The 22,706-nt window shown below is 43.7% G+C and overlaps 2 protein-coding genes across 3 annotated transcripts in view; one reads left to right on the forward strand and one right to left on the reverse strand.

Annotated features, from left to right (window-relative positions):
* The window catches only part of Cacna2d3 (calcium voltage-gated channel auxiliary subunit alpha2delta 3), an 877,637-nt gene that overhangs the window by 727,964 nt on the left and 126,967 nt on the right, over positions 1–22,706 (forward strand). The window lies entirely within an intron of this gene.
* Positions 4,220–13,431, reverse strand: Lrtm1 (leucine rich repeats and transmembrane domains 1). The gene is made up of 3 exons (XM_046452744.1): positions 13,425–13,431; positions 10,263–10,886; positions 4,220–4,653 (listed from the first exon to the last, which is right to left on the reverse strand). Exons 1-3 carry the CDS (start codon positions 13,429–13,431, stop codon positions 4,220–4,222), a joined length of 1,065 nt encoding a protein of 354 aa, XP_046308700.1.

Genomic DNA, 22,706 nt, shown 5'->3' on the forward strand with positions numbered 1-22,706 from the left:
TGCCTGTAATGGAGAGAGAGAGAGTCTGGTGGCTGCTATTTTGAAATTTTCCAGGCCTGGGCTCAATGTTCTTTAATGCTTTTCTTTGCTTCTAAATCCTTTGATTTCCCCCCACCCCCTCAGGTCTTCTTGATTTGAGTTTTGTGGGCTGGACATCTTATCCATCTAAATGTATATTCAATATCATTAGAGTGAAAGTAGGTGTGCCCAGTCCAGTCAAGGATGCAAAAAGAGGGTGATAGGTTATGGATAGGTTATCTTCTCTGAATGGGACAAGGGTTTCTTTGAGGCCTCATTGCAATTTGCCCATTAAAAAAATAAATAAAGCATTTCCATCAAAAGGGAAAACAGACCAGCAATGCCAGGTGGGTTTGGAATATGAGTTTTTGGTAGACTTCAGTCAATAACATTTAGCAGTGAACACACGGATGGGTTTTACCAAACTGGAAACAGTAATTTCCTGACCTACAATAGAAAGTTATAGGTTTCTAGCAGCTGTTGTATAATTATATGAATGTGTGCTGCAGACAGATTATTTTGGAAATTGATTTAGCTACTTCTTTGGATATTTAAGGTCTAAGACAAAGGTGTCTGTTTTTCATGGGTACTTGGTTGATTTAAGCAATGAGATTTGAGGTTTCATCAAGCTTCAGGAACAAACCCACGAATGAATCATTTTTTGGTCTGACATTTTTTTTTTGTAAGGAAAAATAAGACCTTCAGTCACCCACTGGCATTTTATGAACAGAAGCACGAGATTCTTCCTGCAGGGTCAGGGCAATTGGCCTTCATTATAAAAGCTTTTCAGATACGGATTTGATGTTAGATCTTTTGCTCCAGAGTCTCTCTGGCAGCTTGCCTCCCTGCCACCCTCCCTCTATGCATCACTGCGGACAGCTATAATATCTGTTTATGAATTTTTGATCTCCGGCAAAGCAAAAAAATAACCTGTCTATAGTCATGCTGTTCTACTAAATATGATGAAAAATGATATTTTATGTGGCTTTCTCGGAAATAACCAACAAGAATTATGAATTTTGTCCTCAATGTACCTTCAGCATGGCCCTATGATGGACAGACATTTTTATAGGGGAATCTATGAATAGGACAGCAGCAATAAACAGCTGAAAATAATCTATGAGGCGTTTGCAAATTACCCCTCATGAGCTACAGTGGTTGTGAAAGATAATTTGTGGTTCTTTCAGAATACCCTGCAAATTGGGTCTTTCATCTGCAATGATTTTTACAGTTAAAACATTTCATTTCTCATATTAACAAATGATAACTCTGCATTTGTTAATCTAAACAATTTGATTTATATTTTTTTCTGTGCTGAGAAGCTGTTGACATTTCAGGGTAAGTAATTATTTTCCTTGCCAACTGCTGTTTGTGGTGATGGTAGGCAAAAGATAGAAATCAGAATGTACATCCTTTTTTTTTTTTTCCTTAAAGACTATCTGTAAAGCTGGAAGTCAGCTTGCCTGAGTTATCATCTGTACTTAGAAACTGAATAGAATAGGGGTGTTGACATGTGAGGATGCTAGCTATGTTTAGGGTTTTCTGCAGAAGTTCTCTGTGAGGGAGGGGATAGGCAGTGTCACCAAACCTTGGGCAGGGCACAGTATGCTTCCAGTCTTCAGTCACCACAGTTAGAAGAAGCACACATTATTGGCCTCAGTAGTTCCAGCTTGTGTGGTATCTATTCGAGTATCTCATAGAGTGGGTGTCAGGATTCCATATAGAATGTTGACAAGAACCACTTTACACCATGCCTGATATGCAGCATTAGCTCTTATAACATTGGTAAGAATTGGAATGAGGAATAAAAAGATCTTCTAAACTTCCTTTCTCAGATTGGCTAAGAATTCACAGTCCAGGACAATGAAAAGACAGTCTTTTTGTTGTTTTTCTTTTTTTCTTTACCTGGAAAGAAGTTGCTGTATGCTTACAGCAGGGTGCTCAGTCTTGCCCACTGGAATGGCTGGCATATGGCAAAGTGGAGAGGAGATGCCACAACGTGGGATAGAGCCCGGGCAACAGCAGGTCTTCCCTGCTGGTGAGATTGAACCCAGGGGCACTTAATCATTGAGCCACATCCCCAGCCCTTTTTATTTTTTATTTTGAGACAGGGTCTCGCAAGGTTTATCTTAATATTCAGATAAAGAAAAAAAAATATAAAAACCCTTACCATTCCAGTTTAAAAGTTTTCTACCAGCAAAATCGCTGCTTCAAAAGATGGCCCATCTTTAGCTTGAGGGTAAGCAGGGCTCATACTAGATAGAGCACACCAGGGGCAGTTGTAGATTGCCTCTGAGTTGATTACAGATTCATCCCGTGACCCCTGCACATATGATACGGTAGGTTCATCCATCTGTTTCCCTGTCTTCTTGGCACTGTCCGGCAAGACTGGGGCTATATCTGTCTGTCCATCCTGCTCATATGCAAATCTTCCATCACATTCCAGCTAAGGAATGGACTGTGGACTTAGGATCCAAACTAATTTTTACATGGCCTTAAGGAGTGAATGTAGAGCCAGTATTCTGAATGGCAAATGTGCTTTATCCTTTGAACCAATTCCAATTGATTAGTTCTGGTTGCCTACAGTGCTGTCTTAAGAAACCATCTGTGGCGCATTGGGGCTCAGCTGGGAGGAGTGCTGGGATTGATTATCAATGTCTGTCATGGCCTCTGCAGGGACTGCTTGCCATATATATATATGCCGTTTTCTGCCTTTAACATGTCCCTAATTCCTCTGCACTCTTTTCCCTGTGTAAAATAAACTTACTCCTAAAAAGTGACTCTAAGTAGGAGCTGAGAGAGAACAGGTACATTTCACTTTAAGAAAACCTAGCATGGAGAAAATGCAAATATACAAAAGGCATAAATCTGGAGCCAATTATTTCCATTACAGAAAGATTCCATGAAAGTTTCCTTTAAATAGCGAGGTCCCCTACTGCATTAAAATGATGATTCAATTTACAAAAATTCACATTGCATGCAGTTCTTCAGGACCACTTCTGTGAGCTAAGCCAGCCTTATACCTGATTTTATTTTATTTTATTTTTGAAGCCACGGCCTAAATAATGTTCAGGGTGGCTGCCACCACTTATCTGGAGCCTCTTGGAAATTCCCACTCTCTTCAAGACTTCCTTCTGACTTCCTATCCCAGAGTGTTGAGAGACAATCTGGGTGGTGATCAAGAGCTGCTGGCTCCCACCCTGACGGGGGGGGGGGGGGGGGGGCTGCATTTCATTAGGGGGGGAAGAGATGCATTCGCGTCCTGTCTGTGCACGGGTGTGGTTGTGCAAGCCTGTGCCCTCCATGCACCATGCAGGCAGATGCAGATACACAAAAGTCACTGCCCTCGCTTTCTGACTAACCTAAATTCATTCCTGCTGTGAGAGTTATAAATGGAAGCTTCTAGTCTCCTGGTGGATAGGGCCTTCTGGTAATCTCTGCCCTGAATTTGCTTATGTGTTCTTTACCTTTGCATCCAAAAAAAAAAAGAAAAGAAACTTCCCCAGACTCTGGGCCTGCGTCGCATTACCCAGATGTGGAACCCTCCTCTTCCTCTGCATCTCCCTACAAAGCCCCAAATGGTTTTCTGATTTAGAAAATTAAATATAATCTGACTCTTGTGGCAAGCTACGAAATTCGCAACCAACAGACGCTCCCATTAAATGTATAACATACACAACATCTAAAAGTATCCGCCGATCTAGCATGAACTTGAATTATAGAGGCATTCAGTGCCCCTCGGGTAGGATCACCAGCCTCGTCCCAAGCACTCAGACTTGGGCAGTTCTCCAGTGGACCCTAAAGCTCCTAGGAATGCTGACTGGCTCACATGTTGGAATTTTTTTTTTTTTTTTTTTGCTCTGCAAAAGCAACTTAATCCAGGGAAGGGCACCTGAAAGAGATGGTATCTTCCCTTTCTGTGTGCATGGTCTTCCAATGCCTAGAATCACCGTCATAACTTTGCAGACACAGAGTACAAGTATCATCTCTATTTCATCTATGGTATTTTTAAAATTTCCAACCTAAATTTCTTCCCAGGAATATATATATATATATATATATATATATATACATATATTTTTTTTTCAAACACATCTTACTGTTTCTGTTGGAAAAAGTAAAATCAGACCATAACAGTGAACACATCGGCTCACTCGGACACCTGGTCTACAGGGATCAATCCTCTTTGAGATGAAAGCTCTCAAGCCAGTGTGTGGTCAAATACCTCTTTTCCTCCCATCTTCCCAGAGTCACTGGTTTGAGCCAAGGGGCCCCGATGGCCCTGGGCTGTAATAGCCGCATAGGTGCAGCCATAGATGGCAGCCACCAACATCATGAGACACACGATTCCACATACAACCCCCGTGATGACAACGGTGGCCACGGCGTGGCGCAGGTTGGTGGGCCTTGGCTTGGGTTTGACCTCACACGTCACAGGGTCTCGCTCCCCAGAGATCCGGTTCTCAGGAGGCTTGGGGACCTCCCGGTGGGCAGTGCCATGCTGCTGACCCTGTGAGGGCACCAGATGTGGAACAGGAAGAGGACAGGGCTGGTACAGCTCGTGAGGAATCCTAAGGAGATCCTTCCCCTTCCACATATCAGGTGACCCGCAGATGACACCATCCATTACTCCCCCTTTAAAAAACAAAAGCAGAGAATGATAACAGAACCCAGATACAACTGTGGTCCAAAATCTTTAGCTTAAAAAAAAAAAAAAAAGGTAGGCAGATGGAATTTATAAAGTATCTTTATAAACTTTTTTTTCCCCAAAGTCAAAGATTTTAACAATCATACTTTATGATTTTAGGATTTCTAAATTAGCTAAATGCTAACAATGCCACACACTAAATTGGCAATTACATATGACCCAGAACTCATCAGAAGCCAAGTCACCTTTACATCATATAAATGCTGACGGGGAAAGACAATTCCAAGGCTGACAAGAAGGGACTCCCAGGGCCGACACCAAGGGTGCCATAGCCCTCGGCATTCCTGCGGCCAAGCCCCTAACGAGCCCCGAGCCCTGCCACACAAGAAATCTTTTGTGCCAGATTCCTATTATAAACCTAAAAAAAAAAAAAAAAACACAGAACAAATGTGCATTGTTATGATGCTGTGTGTTGATCACTGAGATGCCAGGTGTCTCCCAACTGTCCTCAGTGATGCCAAGGGCAGTGGTGGCAAGGTCCTTGCAGTGCTTTGTGTATCTCGGAATTTGCCAATACGATTGGTTTCGTTCCTGGGATTAAGTATAATTAACCTGTCTCCTCAGGCCTCGAAACAGTTTACTACTTTGAGTACCGGATCTTCCAAAGGGTTATTAAGTGCACTTTCCATTCCCCACGAGGCAGTTGATTTCCTCGGGTGTGTAGACTTCTGACTTTGAGGGCGGGGGCGGGGTTCCATTGCTCAGGAATTCTCTAGAGAGAGTGCTGGGTTCACACACTTCCTTCTGGACGAGGTTGATCACTGATTTACTGAAAAAGAACTTTTTTGACGAAATTCTCTGCCGTAAAAGCATCAGATTTGTATCCGACTTGTTAGTTTACAAAGCACAGATGGGTCCTTACGCTCCGCTAGGAGAGGAAATTCTTAAGCAAACTCATGCAGGTCCTGAGCAGACCAATCAACATCTAAACTCAGTCCTTGCCCATCATTCTCAAGTTTCCCCCACCCCTCTCACTGTCCTGCTCTACTTCCTCCTCTCTGGAGAATCGTGAGGCCAGGGCAGTGGGCAGGAGAATCCTCATAAAGTCCTTGGACAGGGAAAAACTCTCCTGTGATCTGTGACTCAGTTCTCCCAGCCTGCTATAAACACCTCTCCCGGGAGGACTCTCTTAGCCAAATTAGATGGAAGATTCTTCGCACAGATGGTTGGTGGATTGTGAAATTATGGCAGACCTACACACATGGAGGTCATTACTTCAACTTATTAGCACCTGCCATCACACAGCCCTTCAGAGTTTGGGAATGCTTTCCTATCCATCCTACCTAAGCCTTTTAATGCAAGCCCTAAGTGGCCCTGTAAGTACATAGGACCACTCCACAGTGCAAGAGTTGTCACGTGGCCCAGGCACATCAGGGTGGGTGGCAATGGCAAAATTCAGCCTGTGCCCTTTCTGCTGCCATTGCTTAAACCTGAATCACCTACTGCCAGGATGTCTCTAGCCCCGCCCCCCTGGCTTCTTCTGTGATCCCTTGAGGCAAGAGTTGAGACTCTAAAGCTAAAAAGGTAAAAGAGGAATTTCTTCTTTTTACAAGCTGTTGGTTCTCGGGAGGCCAGAGGTACGGGGTAGCCGCCCAAGGTGTCATCCAGCTGCACTGTCATTAAAGTCTTGCCATATAGATCATTGCATTTCTGTGCACCTGGCCATTAGAGTCTCTCCCTGGGAGTTTGTTGCGAGGAAGAAGGCCAGAGAGAGAAATGAAGAGCAGGGCTCTGAGAAGTACTAAGTACATTTAACCTGGCCAAAGAGCACTGATACTTCCACCAGGGGACGAAGGTCTCCTGCCAAGAGCAATTCCATCAGCTAACCTATACCTAGACCAAGGTGATTTATTTAATGATTCCACAACTGGCTTTCTCTAGCTTCAGTCTTCTCAATGTTCAGTGTTAGAATGGGATCCACATCTTGGGACACAGAGGCAAGGGAATACATAGACTAGAGCCTAGGACTGTGGAAGGAGCCGTGACTCCCAACAGCTACATGGCCTCCTGTGCAGCTATATCCCCATCCAGGATCTCCCTCGCACCCTGCCACCCCTATCTCAGAGGCCATGACATCAGAGACAACTCTGCTGACTACAGCACGAGGAGCTTACCCGCTTCTAGATTTATATAAGTTGACAATGCAAGAAGCTCCAGCTTGCCGTGAGCACACTGTCCCCCACCTGACCACTAGTGGCTCTCAACCTCTGTCTTGGAAAAAATTGGATTCAGATCTCAAATCTGCACATGACTTAGTTATACAACCCCAAAAGGTCTTTGACCATACCGTGCCTCCACCTGTGCTTCTGAAAAGTGAGAGACGGGGAGAATAATGAAATTCGCTTCCCATGATTGCTCTGTGGGTTCAGTTGGATAAACCATGTCAAGTATTTTGCACCATACCTAGTCTAGAGTCAGTGTTTAATAAAGTTAGTGATAAGCATCAAGATGGTTTGCTTACTCGTAAATAAAGAGGAATAGTCAATGTAGAATCTATGTGCACGTTTTTGTGGAAGAGATATGGTTAAGTATTCACCAACATACCTCTTTTGCCCTTAGGCCCGTACTCTTTGGGGTCATTTTGGGGCCAAGTGACTGAGTTCCACCTAATGGAACCCATGAATGCCATTTCCAGGAGATGACATCTCCAGCATGGTCTTACGTGGGTTTTGTCCCCTTTAGGTGGTGGTGTTGGAGATTGTGTGGTGAAGTTGGCCACATCGCAACCTAAGAGGGGCTTATATCCCTGAACAATGCATGGAAGGCAGACCCTGTCCCCAGTTCTCTTGAACCCTAAAATGAGTGAGCAACAGACATTTTCTTGTATAAATGACTGAAGTTTGGGGATGTCTGTTAAATCAATTAACACCTCTGGGATTGCTTTGGTTTATAAGGATATTGATTAATATCTATTCCTTTATTTTGCCTTTATTCAATGCATTCATTATATGACTTTCATATTTAGTATCAATATGGATTTTTTTCTAGTTATTTTGGGACATCCAGATTTCCGGTGCCCCCAAATGATTTTTCCTTCCTCTGACACAAGGCTGATATCTATAATCCTGTGCTCTGTCACGAGGGAGGGTGAACTGCCTCACTGCTTCTGAGGATCATCATGGGCCTTGATACTATCACTTTTCATCTGGTGACACTGAGCACTAGGGAACAATATTAATTTTCCCAAAGACCACCAGCAAGTTTTGTGGTTGAGTAAGGAGAACTTCATCCCATCCCACATTGCTTCTAACATCCCTGGCCTGGGAACTCTGGTCTAATCAAGAAATATTCTTCTTTGATGAAAAGTCTTTTGTGTGATGGTCTGGTATATGCCTACGATTTAATCCAGAATACAATAGCTCAAGCTCCTTACCCCCAGCTGTAATTAGTTGCATTTGAAACATCCTATCAGAAGGAGATTGGCACATGCTATAGCTCCTGTTGTCAGTTAACTGGAATGTTGGCTGGTGACTGAGATGTGATTTGTTATTTTACTGTTGAGATGCTTCTTAATTCGGTATTGTATATTTGAACTCGAGCTGTTTTCTAAGTTGCCTTCATCTGTGCAATCCAGATGCTATTGATTCTTTAATTCATGTCATATTTTCTTGAGCAATGGGCTCAAATCTACAACCCCTGACCCAGCTCCCCTTGGATTTGGAATGGGTGTCTCCAACATGCCCCAAAACCAACTCTTGACTCTATGCCTCCCCCTTCCTCACTTCCCCCACTCCCAATTTGCTAAAGGCATCACCATTTCTTTGGCTATCCCTGCACAACAAATGAAATAGAATTTCCCATCCTTAGACTCTTTTCTTCATCTGCCACTCCTCCTCATTAGCCATTGCTAGCAGTTTAATATTCCAGGTGTCTCCCAAAGCCTTGCCTTCTTACCACTCTGTTTGGGGTCACTATCATCCTCTCCCTGGCTAACATGATTCATCTTCTCTTTTAAATCTCTCTGGCTCTTCTTCTGCAGCTTTTGGATTGCTTTTACTAGACTCACCAGAGTAACCTTTTAAGTTGTAATCAGATCATATTGTTCCCCTGAATAAAATGCAAGGGCTTTCCATCTGACCTAAAATAAAATCCCAGGCCCGAGGTCTGCTCTCCACAGTCCTGCATGACATGGTCTCTGAGGACATGCGTTGCCTCCTCTCTGTCCCCTCTGCCACAGCCTGCCTCTGTTCTAGCAACTCTCTGGTTCTCCTTTTGTCACCAAACTTGATGTCCTTCGCCTAGTCATCTCCTGGCTCATTCCTCCTTGTTTTGATTCTTTTCACCCATGTCACCTCCTTGGAAAGGACTTCCCTGCCCATTCAGTCTAAAAGGGGGCCCCCTCCCCTCTTGCTCCCTCTGCTTCCCCTGCCTCATTGTCGTCTTAGCACTGCCACCTGAGCATGCATCGTTACTCATGGTCTTAATTAACATCCATTCATACTACTCTACATACTCTAGATACTAGAGTGACACTGAGCACTAGGGAACAATATTCTTGTTCACGGCCCTTTTCTCAGAGCCCAGAATGGTGCCTGGGATATAAAAAGCATTCAAGTGTGGGAATCAATGAATGATGTTCAGAGACGCACTATGGGGTACAGGAAAGAATGTAGGGCCAAGAACCAAAGTCAGGCTTTCTGTTTTCCTCTGTGCTTCTGCTCTGTGATCTTGGGCAAATCACGGAACCTCTCTGGGCCTCTGTTTCCCATTGATAACAGGGATTTGCCAAACTTCTATTAAGAGCCAGATAATAAATATCAGCTTTACCAAACAGTCTGTCATGACCACTTAAACTTGCCCTTAGAGTGCAAAACAGCTGCTCAGTATGTGATGAATAGACATGGATGTTGGCTGACAAAACTGCATTTACACAAAGAGAAGAGGGACTGGATCTGGCCTTAGGGCTGTGGTTTGCTAACCCTTGGGTCATTTCCATAGCAGCGCCCCCCCCCCCCCGCCCATCTTTAATATTCTGGGATCTCTTGCTTTGCTTTTTGACATAATGAATAACTTTAGAAAGAGGTCATATTGCACCCAAGTTTAATAACAGTAGTACTTACTAAAGCAGAAAGAGATTCTTTTAGGGAATATTTTCACCTGTCAAATGGGCAGAAGCAAACAAAGAGGGGAAAATATCCCAAAGAGTGATAACCCTGTCCCCAGTTGGATCATACTTGAAAATAAGAGTTTAGTGCCACTTTGGGGTGAAGCAGTCACTCAGGTGGCAATTGAAGTCCCTCCTTCCTATGGACATACCTGCCAGAGAAGTAATTTCATGTTATATTAATCAGACAAGTAGAAAGTTGTCTCTGTGCATTATATTTGTAGATGAATATAAATAACCTGAATTTAAATACCCTCTAATGACTCACCTACCTTTTTGCCAAACCATGAAATGACATCAATGTGAAAAAAAAAAAAAGCTTAAAACTGTCCCTTGCACTCTCCTCAATGTATCTGCTAATGCAGAGAACAGATGAGGTTCATCCCAGGCTGGTGACACACAGCTGGGGCTTTCCAAACAGACGTTACTGACCTGCATAGATAAATTTCTCCAGCCAGAGTTTAAGACCCAGCAAGTGGCAATTGCATTTCCAGAGGTTGTCCTTGAGAAATAACAGCCTCAGGCTGGGCATGGATTCTAGGAGCCTGCGATCGAGATAGTGGAGCTGGTTCTGTCGCACTTCGAACAAGGTTAGGTTCTCCCAAGGCTCAGCCAGGGAGGTGGGAAGATGGCTGATGTTGTTGAATGACACATCGAGCTCCCTCAGCTGCGGGAGGGAATGGAAAAGTCTGCTTTCCAGGGAAAGCAGGAAGTTGTGAGTTAGGTTTAAAACGTGCAAGTGCCTAAGTCCATGGAAAACTTCAGGGGCCAGATGTGAGAGAGAATTGTTGGACAAGTTTAAGGTCATGAGCCGAGGAACTGACCTAAACGCATGAGTGGGAAGATGGTGTAGCTGGTTATCTTGCAAGAGCAGCGTTAGAGTCTGAGGAGGCAGATCAGGAGGGATTTCAGCCAGACCCCGGTGACTACAGTCTACAGAGTTTGAAGATGAGTGACAGATGCACTTCTCTGGGCAGCCGTACACACCCTGGCATGGGAAAATCACACTCAAAAGCAGTAGCAGCTCACCTAGGACAAACAGAAAGAAAGTGGGTTCTGGGCTAGTGTTAGGAGAGAGATCTGCATGTATGTCCCTTTTTTAATTCACAGGTAATGTGATTCTGAGCCAGATAACACCTCCTGCAACCTAGATGACAGGCTGTGTCACTCACCTTTTGAGTAGGGTTGGGACAGACTGAGTACATCCTATTTCACACCTTGCTAATTATTGTCAGCAGCCTTGGGAAAGATACTTTCCAAGTGCTTCAGTACCCAAATGGTGGAAAAATAGAAAGGTGAAAAAGAATCTTTTGGTTACACATGCCTTTTGTAGGACACAGCTGCATCATGTGGGGCCAGACATGGAGAAGAGTGACAGGCCACTGCATCCAAGGAACTGAATATCATTTTTATTTCATTTTAATTAATTTTTAAATTGTACCCTGTAGCTAGTAGTTACTATATTGGGTAGGGCAGGTCTAAAGCATTCTTCCAGATTGACGTTCGTCATGGCAAGTGTAATCCTGAATGATCATCTCTGCTCTTTTTGTATTCAGGAGATTTTCAAAATACAGAGAAGCATTAAGAATAATATCATAATCAGGCCGAGCGCGATGGTACACGCCTGTAATCCCAGCAGCTCAGGAGGCTGAGACGGGAGGATCATGAGTTCAAAGCCAGCCTCAACAATGTCGTGAGGCCTTATGCAACTCAGTGAGATCCTGTCTATAAATAAAATAAAATAGGGTTGGGGATGTGACTCAGTGGTTAAGCACCCCTGGGTTCAATCCCTGGTACCCACCCCTCCCCTTGCACCAAAAAAAAAATAATAGTATCATAAACATCCATGTTCCCGTAACAGTTGTGCCTGTCATTTAGATTTTCATACTTACTTTATCCTTCCCCCACCATAACTGATATATCCCTCCAGGTATGTTAAAAAACAATATTTAATAATTAATAAATATTTAATATTAATATTTAACAATGGCACATATCTGGGACCAACCATCATTCCATATGCTTTATATACATCAATTCGTTCCTATAACATCGTTAAGTATGGTTGTACTAATTTCATCATTTTAAAGGTGAGGAAACTGAGGCACAGAGACACCAAATCTCGTACCCAGGATCACACAGATAGTAAGTAATGGAGCCATGATTTGAACCCAGACAATCTGCCTGCAAAGTGTGAGGGTTCTTATCTGCTCCACTCCAGTGCCTGTCAAATACTTTTTCATGCACACACACTCATTTGCATTGTGGTTTCTAAATATTCACATAAATGGAATCATCAGTCTGACTCATACTAAAGTCTGTCGTCTTCCTCCATGCTGATCTAGCCACTTGGATACCTAGAGAGATAATTCATTCCTTTTAACTGCTATCGAGTATTCCATGGTGAGATCGTTTCAAATTCAATATTTACTCATCCCTTTTCTGAGGGGCAATTGAGCGGCTGCAATATTTTTTTTCCCCCTTTCATTACAAACAATGCTGCAAAAAGCATCCTTGCCTCAGCACTCTTTGGCTATATGGGAATGTGAGAGAGTGTCCTTTGAAGGGGAGAGAGGATGCCAGTTTATATTCTTAGATTCTCTTAGATTCTTCTACAAAGTTGCTGTAACACTTCTTGGGTTTTTTTTTGTTTTTTTGTTATTTTTTTGAGACTCAAATTTCAAAATATGGCAAACATCTGTCAAGGGCATTTTGTCAAATTGGTAGAGGAATTCACAAGGCCATATGATGATATTCGAAACTTAAAAAGAGTGATCTACTCCTGTTGAAAGTTCTTGATGGAGGTTGTTTGTTTGTTTGAAGGCTTAACTAAGGAAATATACAATGTGGCCTTCCCAGGCTCTGCAGCCTGCTCCCTTGTTCTGAATTCTCTCTCTGGAGCTAACAGTGCTGAAGGTTCATAGGAAGGAGGCCCCGGAGCCTTCTGAAAGAGAAGCTGCTCTGTTTAACTTAATTCAAGAGAGGTAGGACGTCACCATCCTCTTCCCCTTTCCCAAACATAAAAGCACAAAACCCTTGTTCTCCTTTCACCAATTTTGCAGGTAAACGAAATGACTCCTTTCCAAGCCAAAATATCTTCCCATGAGAAACAAACCCACACCCCTCCCTTGAACTGTGGGCCTCAAACATGACTTAGCTGCAGGAAATCAATTCTTAAATAAGAGAATATGTTTTCCACGGAATCTGCTGAGCCGTTAATGAAGGGCTTGTCTTTCTGAGATTGGAGCCAGTTGGTTCATTCTTCCTTTGGCTCCAACCCTCTCCCCCAAAGGGAATAATATATGAACTCAAACTGCCCGCGCCATGTTTTCTGTGAAATGACCCATGGCATGCCCAGCGCACACTCACATTATGGCCTCATAATTTTGTCTCCAGTCCCTTCCTCTGCACCCAACGTGGTGAAAACATAAATCTTCCCCTTCGGAGATATTTTTTGCATATGTCCGATCTTTTAAGGAAGACGACTTGAAAATAGATTTCACTGGACACCTTTCTGAGGGGATCCACTCCCTCCCTCCCTCCATTGGAAAACTCCTCCAAGCGGGGTGACAGCACTCATCCATCACGGCTCACCTCTCATGGCTGCGCCTCCACGGGGCCAGGGTCCTTGCCGATCACGCAGCCCACCCTTATTAATTTGCAGATCCACAAGCGGAGGGCATGGCAGGACTCGGAGTTTTCATTCACTTCTTCTGAATCCTGCTTGGGCTTTTTCTTCGATGCTGAGAACAGTTGTCGCTTTCACAAGACCACTTCTTTAAGCAGCCTGTCCCCTTGTCTCCATCTGGCTGGGATCGGTTTCCATAAAAGGATCTTTTGATTGTGTCCCCTTCTTCTTTCTTAAAGTGTCGACCTCCCCGAGATCATCCCTGCCTTTCCCATTCAGACCGAGAGCCGCGCGTAAAGAATGTTTGTCAAATCTCGGTGAACAGCTGTAGCATTCAAACATGACCCCAATGGCTCGGCCTTTTTGATTATTTAATCTGCTTGGAGTCCAGGGCACCAAAATAAAAACGGCCTCCTTAATCCGGTCTTGGCTTCTGAATTCTGTTGACTTATTAACCATGCTGTGTCCACCTCATCGGGTTGGCAGTGGGGGGAACGCTCGATCTGGGGGTCTAGCAACAGAGCCAGCAGAGTGTGTAATATGAGGACAAATTGGCCTGCTGGAGGCTGACATGGTATCCACAGTGCGTTTCTTTGGTCATCAGAGGCTTATTCAGCCAACATCCGTAGGGATTAGCTGTGTTGACAGGATCTTGATGCCCTGAAATTCATAGCCATGGTTTCCTTGCGTGGACATCGCAACCTCTTCCCCCACCCCTCCGATGCCACAAATACTTCTCAGCTGCCTGCCAGCTCCCTCGCCCCCGCCCCCCCACCCCAGCCCCGGTTGAATTGACCTGTGGGTTAGCATGACTTTGGAAATCTCAATCTTTCATCGTTTCCCTGATGCCAAGGGTCTGGCCCTTTCCTCATTTTTCACATGTGAAACAATAAAGCCGCCTGTGCGCATCGGACATCAATGAACTGTGACGTTCTCTAACTGAAGCTGCTGGGAACTTTCCCACCAGGGACAGGAACTCTTGTCTCTGAATGTGCAACTCCCCTGCCATTTGTTGAGGTGGGGTTTTGATGCTCGAGGTTGCTCTCCTACAACACCCCAACATGTTATGAGTGCGCTCGGGGACGCCTTTCATGGAGGCCATAAGAACTGGGATCTCTGGCCCCAGGCTGTGAAGTGGAGCCTTTGCATGTGAATTTGGGAATCAGATGGGCCAGGATTTGACTAGTCCGCTCAGGACCTCATCTCTAACATGGGGATAATGGTAGTTTTTATTTCACAAGATTGTAATTAGAATTACCTAAAGCAATACATGTCACAGCCTAGAGTGTGCTCATGAGTATTGATCAGTACCCATAAGAGTGCTTTGCAGCACTTCCCAGCTCCTGGTCTTGACAGGGATCGGCCCTGAAGCCTGCCTGGTGCTACAAAGGCAGGAGGCTCCCTCTGAACAGGATTGGATAGTGACTATTCTTAATAGCCTGTTCCTTGGGGACTATTGTCTCCAAGCCCCTTCCCACAACCATGCTATGTGGCTAAATAAGGATGCCCATTTTGGGGGTTGAGGGTACCAAGATTGAACTCAGGGGAACTCAACCACTGAGCCACATCCCAGCCCTATTTTGTATTTTATTTAGAGATAGAGTCTTACTGAGTTGCTTAGGGCCTTGCCATTGCTGAGGCTGGCTTTGAACTCGTGATCCTCCTGCCTCAGCCCCCCAAACTGCTGAGATTACAGGCATATGCCACCATGCCTGGCTAGTAATAACTTTTCCATGATACATGACCATCAGTGGCTCACCTGTAACATAGTCATTAATTCATAAGAGCATAAAAAAAACACCTATAAACTTAATGTTCCCTTTAAGAACTTGGAAGTTACCCCTCTACCTATGTGACTCTCTCTTTCCTTGGGGTCCAAAAACATTTTCGTGGAGGGTCAGGCAGTAAATATGTTAGACACTGAGGGCCCTCTGGTCTCTGGTGCAAGCTTACGTTCTGCTGTCGTAATACAAAAATAGCCAGAGATGATCCTTAATGGATATGTGTGCCTGTGCTCCAATATGACTTTATTTACAAAAACAGGTAAAGGGCCTGATAAGCCGGTGGGCTATGGTTTGCAAACCCTGCTCTATCTCACCCTCTAGCCACTGCTGTCACCTCACCACCTGTCATCCACCCCCAACTCCCACCTCCCAACCAGGCATATCCATTTATTGTCCTATCTCCTCTTCCATAAAGTATAGGATGATCTTTAGGGCTTGCTTATGTCTAAAACCTTGTCACGCTGGTCAAAAATCAGGAGTGAGCTTCAAAGGCACTGTACTCACCAACTTTAGGGATGTGTTGGACTGAAAATTTGAGCGTGTATCTCTTTGGGTTATAGTGGAGCTATTTAGCCATGTCTTGCAGAACCCAAATAGGATCTGAATCTCTTGGACTCAGAGGCCTGAGAAAGATGAATCCACTGAGAGCATGATTGGGCACGGGAGGCCAGGACACTTGCAGGGAACTTCAGAGGACCAAGAACACCTCCAGTTACAATTAGGCTGTGTGGCTTAATGAGGATGTCCATTTTTATGTTGCATTGATCCTAATGCTGTGTAGTCTTGGACAAATCACAACCTTTCTGAGTATTGCTTTGCATCTGTAGAGTATGGATAGTACCTACCTCCTAGGGGACAGGACAGATGAAGTGCTATTTGTTCAGTACATAACACAGATCTGGTCAATCAACAGCAGTATCTCCTCTTAGCAGTGCGTGTTCTCAGACCTCAGAAGAGTCTGAGCTGGCTGTTCCCATCTAAACTGGGAACACACAGAGAATCCCACAGAGGATAGATTCCCAGGAGCAGCTGCTTGCTGCCCCAGGAGGCTCTTGGTTCTATTTGTTCCTGCTGACTCCAACAGGTCATTAAAAGATGGGCAGTGCACACATGGATAGAAGGCTCCAGGACACGCTGAAGGACTTTGGATGTGGAGGCTGATTGATTTATTCCATCCGACCTTAGCCAAGAGAACAAAGAGAGGGTGCGTGACCTGCATGCTAATGCCACAGCTCCTCCCTTCCCTCCCTCCGTGAGCCAGCTTTAAGAGGTGGCAACAACTGTGCATGCGGAGTCACCAAGGAGAGATGTCACACATCAGCACAGGCCAAATGCACTCCTTAGAGGGGAGGTTTCCCCGGACCAAGACCCAGCCGGACTCCAGCTTCCTGCATAGAATCGAATTGCAGATTCACCCTTGGAATGATATTGGGGTTATTGTCATGCTAAGGTTTCAAGAATCCCCCACCTTCTGAGAGACCCACTCTGTGGCCCAATTTAAGTCAGAATGGTTTATAAATAAATAGGTCAAGTTACCATTTCAACATTCTTCTGAAAAAAACAACATCCACAACAAAAATCAACAGCCATTATTAACCCTAAAGTTGATGCTTTAAAATCCAGCATGTAATAACTTTCTTCCAAGGAATATTATCTACATCTCTTAAAGAAAATAAATGAGCACTAAATAAGTCCATCTCAGAAAAGATTCATAATAAGTTGTTAAGTGAAGTAAAGCAATTTGAATAGGAATGTATGTTATATAATTTTATTTGTGTTTTAAAAAAGTAAAGGCCAACACAGTGGCACATGCCTGGAATCCCAGCGGCTTGGGAGGCTGAGACAGGAGGATTGTGACTTCAAAGCCAGTCTTGGCAATTTGGTGAGGCCCTAAGCAATTTAATGAGACCCCATTTCAAAATAAAAATTAAAAAGGGCTGGGAATGTGGCTCAGTGATCAAGTGCCCCTGAGTTCAATCCCTATACCTCCATCTAAAAAAAATATTGAAAGTGCTAAACAGGTGGCTCAGTAAAATACCCCTGGGTTCAATCCTCAAGGCTGAGGGGAAAAAAAAAAAAGTTAAAGGTGGAGAAATAAACCCTGTAGTGTGTATTGTTGTATCTAAAGATGCAAGAAGCTTGAAAGGGCAGGCACCAAACTGGTAATACTGATTATTTGACAGGACAGGGGTCTAGTTTAAGAAGAGAGGGAGCTTAACTTTTTCTGTCATACCTCTTTTTCTTTATACCTTTGCATATATTTAACTTGCTACAACAAACATGTATCACGTCTGTAATTAAAAAGTTGCAAAGGAAAAGAGCTGACATTTTTGTCCAGTAGGTGCACTCAAGGCACATTCCATTTACTGGACTATCCAGATGGCAAGATCTCTAGGGACTGAGTTGTAAGTGTACATCCAGCATGCCTTGCCAGTTACCTCCTCTCACTCCGAGAGGATCAGCCCCAGAGGACTCATCTGTGTTTCTGTGCCCAGGGGTCTCTGCCTGTGACAAGACCTTATAACGTGAGCATTTCTCCCGGTTTTAACGTCTGCTTCGGTAAATCATGGCAAAGCTCTCCTCCCTTCCTGTCAACAGGAGCCCCATCCAGAGTACATGCCTTGGTGATCTGACGCTGGGGGACAGCAGCCAGGTCCAGGGACAGCTGCAGCCCAGAATGGGAAGGAGGCCCTTGGTACCACATATCCATGCAGCAATTTCATTTGGCTATGGAGGCAACTTGGTATCTGGAGGCGTGTGGATAATAGTGAAAATATTTCCCTAGGAATTGTGGATGACCAAACGCACTAAAGTAGAAAGTTTACCCAGAGCTTCAGTATTGCTTGCTGGATTCCTTCCTCCTGCCCTTCCTCCTTTCCTTCCTTTATTCCTTCCTTCCTCCTTCCCGATTTTCTGTGTATATGTGTATGTGTTTGTGTACCCCTCTCTCTTTGGATTTAGTCTCTAAGGCATATGGCAAGGGAACTAGGAATATATTTCTAAATGACAAGCCTATCAGTCATGTATTTAGTGCTCACAGTGGACCAGACAGTGCTACAGATTTGTATTAAAGACATGCTAGCTGCTATGACAAATAGACCCCCAACTCTTGGTGGCTTAACAGAACAACTTATCTTTTTGCATTTATTATAGTTTAATTCAGATTGATAGAGTCCATGCAGTCCTTCATATACCCAGGCTTCTTCCATCTAGTGGCTGTACCCTCCTCTTGGTTCTGAGAGTCCTCTCCATCAGTTTGGCTGATGGGGGAAGAAAATGAAGATGTGGGCCAGGCTTGGAAAAGGTACTTACCACATCTATTCATATTCCATTGGCCAGGATGAAATCATGTGCCCATATCTAGCAGCAAGGGAATCTGGGAAATGTAGTCTAGCTGTGTGCTTTTGAAGAAGAGGAGACATCACTGTTGGAGGTCATTAGCAGCAATCTGTACCCCCACTCCACCCCCATTTTGTTTGCATCATCTCACTTAAAGGTGACCACAGATCACTGGTCTCTTAAGCTTCAGATGACTCTTTCCTTCTGTCCTTTGTTTCTACAATACCCACACATAAGTTCATTATAAAAATTCTGAATGAATGAATGAATGTTACTATTACTTTCATTATTGATGAGAAAACTAAGGCACAGAAAAATTAACTCATTTGCTCAGGGTCTCTAATATATTTATGGCAATCACATGGACTATGAGTACCCACATCTGGTCCAATATTTATAGAATCAATAATTTTCTTCCTTATATATCTTAAGTCTTTGGGGGTACCACACACTCTTTTGGTAGTAAGTTGCAGATTTAATTAACTTGCAAAATTCTGAGTCAGAGGATGAGAACACAGTTACTTTTGAGCTGTTCAGGGGAGAATCAAGGCTGCCACATGGTTTTTCTAGTGAGAAGGTGGAAGGAGATGTTCACCCACTGTTTTTTTTTTCTTGCTCTTTTGACAAGTTGAAGATTTAGACTCAAGAAATACTAAGATTCATTCAGTTTCCTTCATAGGAATATCTATAGAGTTTAAGCCCCCTTTAGCAGACCTGGAGCTGTCTGATAAAATAGCATATTAGTGGACCTGAAAAAAAAATCATTGGAGTCCTGCGTGTGAAATGCATACCTCTATTCTCCCTCAAGCTAAGGAAAGCAGTGTCTGTAATGTTGGTCAGTGGTTACTTTTCAACATCCACCTGTCCCCAGGGTCCCAGGTGGAGCTAAAGTGCTGCGGGGTCTAGGAAAGACATAGTAACCTGGCTCTGGGCCTTCAGAGTGCTTACCAGTGTGTGCTATTTAGCAATGCTTAGTCATTTCATGAGAGTTGATACTGATCTCCTCACCTTGTTTGTACCTGCTACCCACAGGAAGACTGCTTATAATTTCGTTGATATGTACAACTCTTTTTAAAATTTTTTTATTGTTATTTTTAGTTATAATGACAGTGGAATGTATTTTGACATATTATACATACATGGAGTATAACTTCCCATTCTTGTGGTTGTCCATGATGTGGAGTTTCACTGGTTGTGTGTTCATATATGAACACGGGAAAGTTCTGTCCCATTCATTCCACTGTCTTTCCAATTCCCATCCCTCCTCCCTTCCCTTCATTCCCCTTTGTCTAATCCAGTGAACTTCTATTCTTCTCTCCTCCCCTTTTACTATGCGTTAGCATCCCTATATCAGAGAGACCTTTAATTTTTTGGGGGGGATTGGCTTATTTCACTTACCATGATAGTCTAATTCCAGCCATTGACCAGCAAATGCCATGATTTCTTTCTTCTTGAGGGCTGAGTAATACGGAATGTCCAACTCTTAAGAGACCCACCTCTCCTAAGCCCTTCCTGGGGATCCTAAGATGGTAGCCGAGGTCAAACTAAATGCATTATTGGAGGTGGGGGGAGCTCATCTTCCCTGCACTGTCAGGGTTAGAGAAAACACAGACTTTCCATCCCAAGATCTTCCCAACCACAGCCTTCCAGCACTTTTCCTGTACACAAGACGTCTGTGAAGGTAAAGATGCATTTCAGATAAGTATGATTAAAGGTAATTAGTGAGCTCATGTGGCTGGTACAGTAAACATAGACAGATGCCTGTGGACGTAAAGCTAATGAAAGAAACGAGAAGATCAAGAAACGCAGCAGCTTAGGAAGCCTGGCCAAGGCCTCACATTGACACGTTGTTTTACTTAGATCTTTTGACTGGCTACTCTTGTCCCTGCCCCAGGAATATAAATTGGAATCAAGTTCATGTTCACGTCTGATTGTTTACTCATGTTACACATAAAATGAGTGTTTTATGCAACTCTTCTTGGTGCATTTTTATTGTCTTTGGTGCTTTTTTTTAAATAACATGATAGTTCAGTTTCTGTAATAGATTATGACGTGTGTTTCATATTTTTAAGTCAGAGCTTAGTGTATGTACATTGTGATACTCTCATGAATCCGTGTCTTGCTTTTTCCTCTTTGAAATTTTACTCTCTGTTAGGTCTTTGATACCCAGAGCTGGAACATGTTCCAGAAAGCACAGTTGTCTCAAGGAGGATTTATGTTGTAACCCATCAATGACACATCCTGAACTTTTGGTGTCCCTTGTGATGACCCAGCTTCATCTGTCTTACTATTTCATTTCAGAAGAGGGTCCCTGTTATAAACATGGAATCTGGAGAGAGACCATGTAGATTTAAACGCTAGTCTGACATTAACTGGATGTGTGACTCTGAGTTATTTAACCTCTCTGATCTTCAGTCTCATCACCTGGACCCACCTCACAGATTTGTAGGGAACATTTAAGTATTATTTATTTATTTTTATTTTTGCAGTACTGGGGAGTGAATCCTACTGCCTCAGCCTTCTAAGTCATTGGTGTTACATGCATGTGCCATCACACCCAGCACAAATTAATCGTGTGTGTGTGTGTGTGTGTGTGTGTATAGTACTGGGGATTGAACCCCTGGTCTCATGCATGCTAGGCAGGGCCTTTACCACTGAGCTACCTTCCCTAAATAAATTTTTAATATAAGACTCTTAACAAAATACACCTTCGCATTTGGTAATATAGATTATCTAGTATCTTTATTATTGAGTCTGTATGACACGTACCAACTCTGCACTTGGGCTATGTCTGCCTGACTAATCTGCTTAGAATAAAAGCAAGTTTGGTGCAAAGGAGCATTTGCCTGGGAAGAGATTGTAAAGCACATGCATACTTGTGTTTGCCTAGAATCAGTTGCAGACTTGGTGCATTTGTGTCCTACATCTCTCTGCCTGTCATCGTAATAGCCCCACAAAGGAAAGCAGGTTGTTGGTATCTTGCAACTACCACCAGCATGATCTTCATGCAGAATGTGTGTGTGCGTGCGTGCATGCTGGGGACTTGTGTGGGACTTTTGCTGGCAAAACTAAGGACCTGCCTTGACTTGGCTACAGCCACCTTCATCGGGCTTCCTGTTCTGATGCAGTAGTAACATTCTTGTCCTTGCGCTTAATTTGAGAATCCCATTTTGGGCCACCTCCTCTGTGCTCACACTGTTATTTGTTAAAGTTTCCCTGCTGATCTCTCCAGCAGTGGATCCTGGGTTCGGAGAGGCCCTTTTTCCCATCCTTGTGTAATTAGAGGACGCATGTAGTCATCTCCCCAGGGCTGTTGAGCTTTCATCGTGAAGCATGACTATCAGAGTTTGGAGGTTGATAGGAGTGGAAACATTTGTGTTCGACAAGCAGGCTCCTTCATATGTTGTCAACATTTCATTTGTGATTCTAATGAGGGCTGAGGAGAAAATAAACTCATGTACAGCTCTTGCTGCTCCAGCTGATGTTTATAAGTTTCTACTCGTGGCCTTCAGTTACTTCTACCAAGGAGACATTTGAAATGCAGCCTGTGCACCCTGCTATGTGAGGAAGAGCTGAGATAGACCTACAGAGACATTTTTGAGCACAAGCAACATAGGTGCTTACCTCTCAGAGACTGTTCATGAGTGTCTTGCATTTCTGCTGAAGGTGAAAACACCCTTATATTCAAATCAAGTGCACCAAGGGGGCTTGGATTCTGGACCTTTTATTGTATGCTATTTCTTCATTAAAGAGGCATCTCTTGAGAGCTCCTAGCCTGTTAAGCTCTGTGTTTGAGAGAAAATAAATAGACTTACAGTCCAGATGACCAATAGAGTGTGGAACAGAAACAGATATTTGTTACGCAGCCATTAAACCTGCTAGGGAGAGGGGTTAAGTGGTACTGTAAGAATGCAACCATGTCCCAGGGGCTCAGAAGGTTGAGGCAGAGGAGGATCAGGAGTTCAAAGCCAGCCTGAGCAACTTAGCGAGCCCCTAAGTAACTCAGTGAGACCCAGGCTCTAAATAAAATATAAAAAGGGCTGGGGATATGACTCAGTGGTTAAGTACCCCTGAGTTCACTTACCAGTACCCTCCTCACATACACCAAAAAAAGAATGCAGCCAT

This window comes from Marmota monax, unplaced genomic scaffold (assembly GCF_021218885.2).
Source record: "Marmota monax isolate L192 unplaced genomic scaffold, Marmota_monax_Labrador192_F-V1.1 WCK01_AAM20220418_F8-fsc00042, whole genome shotgun sequence".
Taxonomy (NCBI): Eukaryota; Metazoa; Chordata; class Mammalia; order Rodentia; family Sciuridae; genus Marmota; species Marmota monax.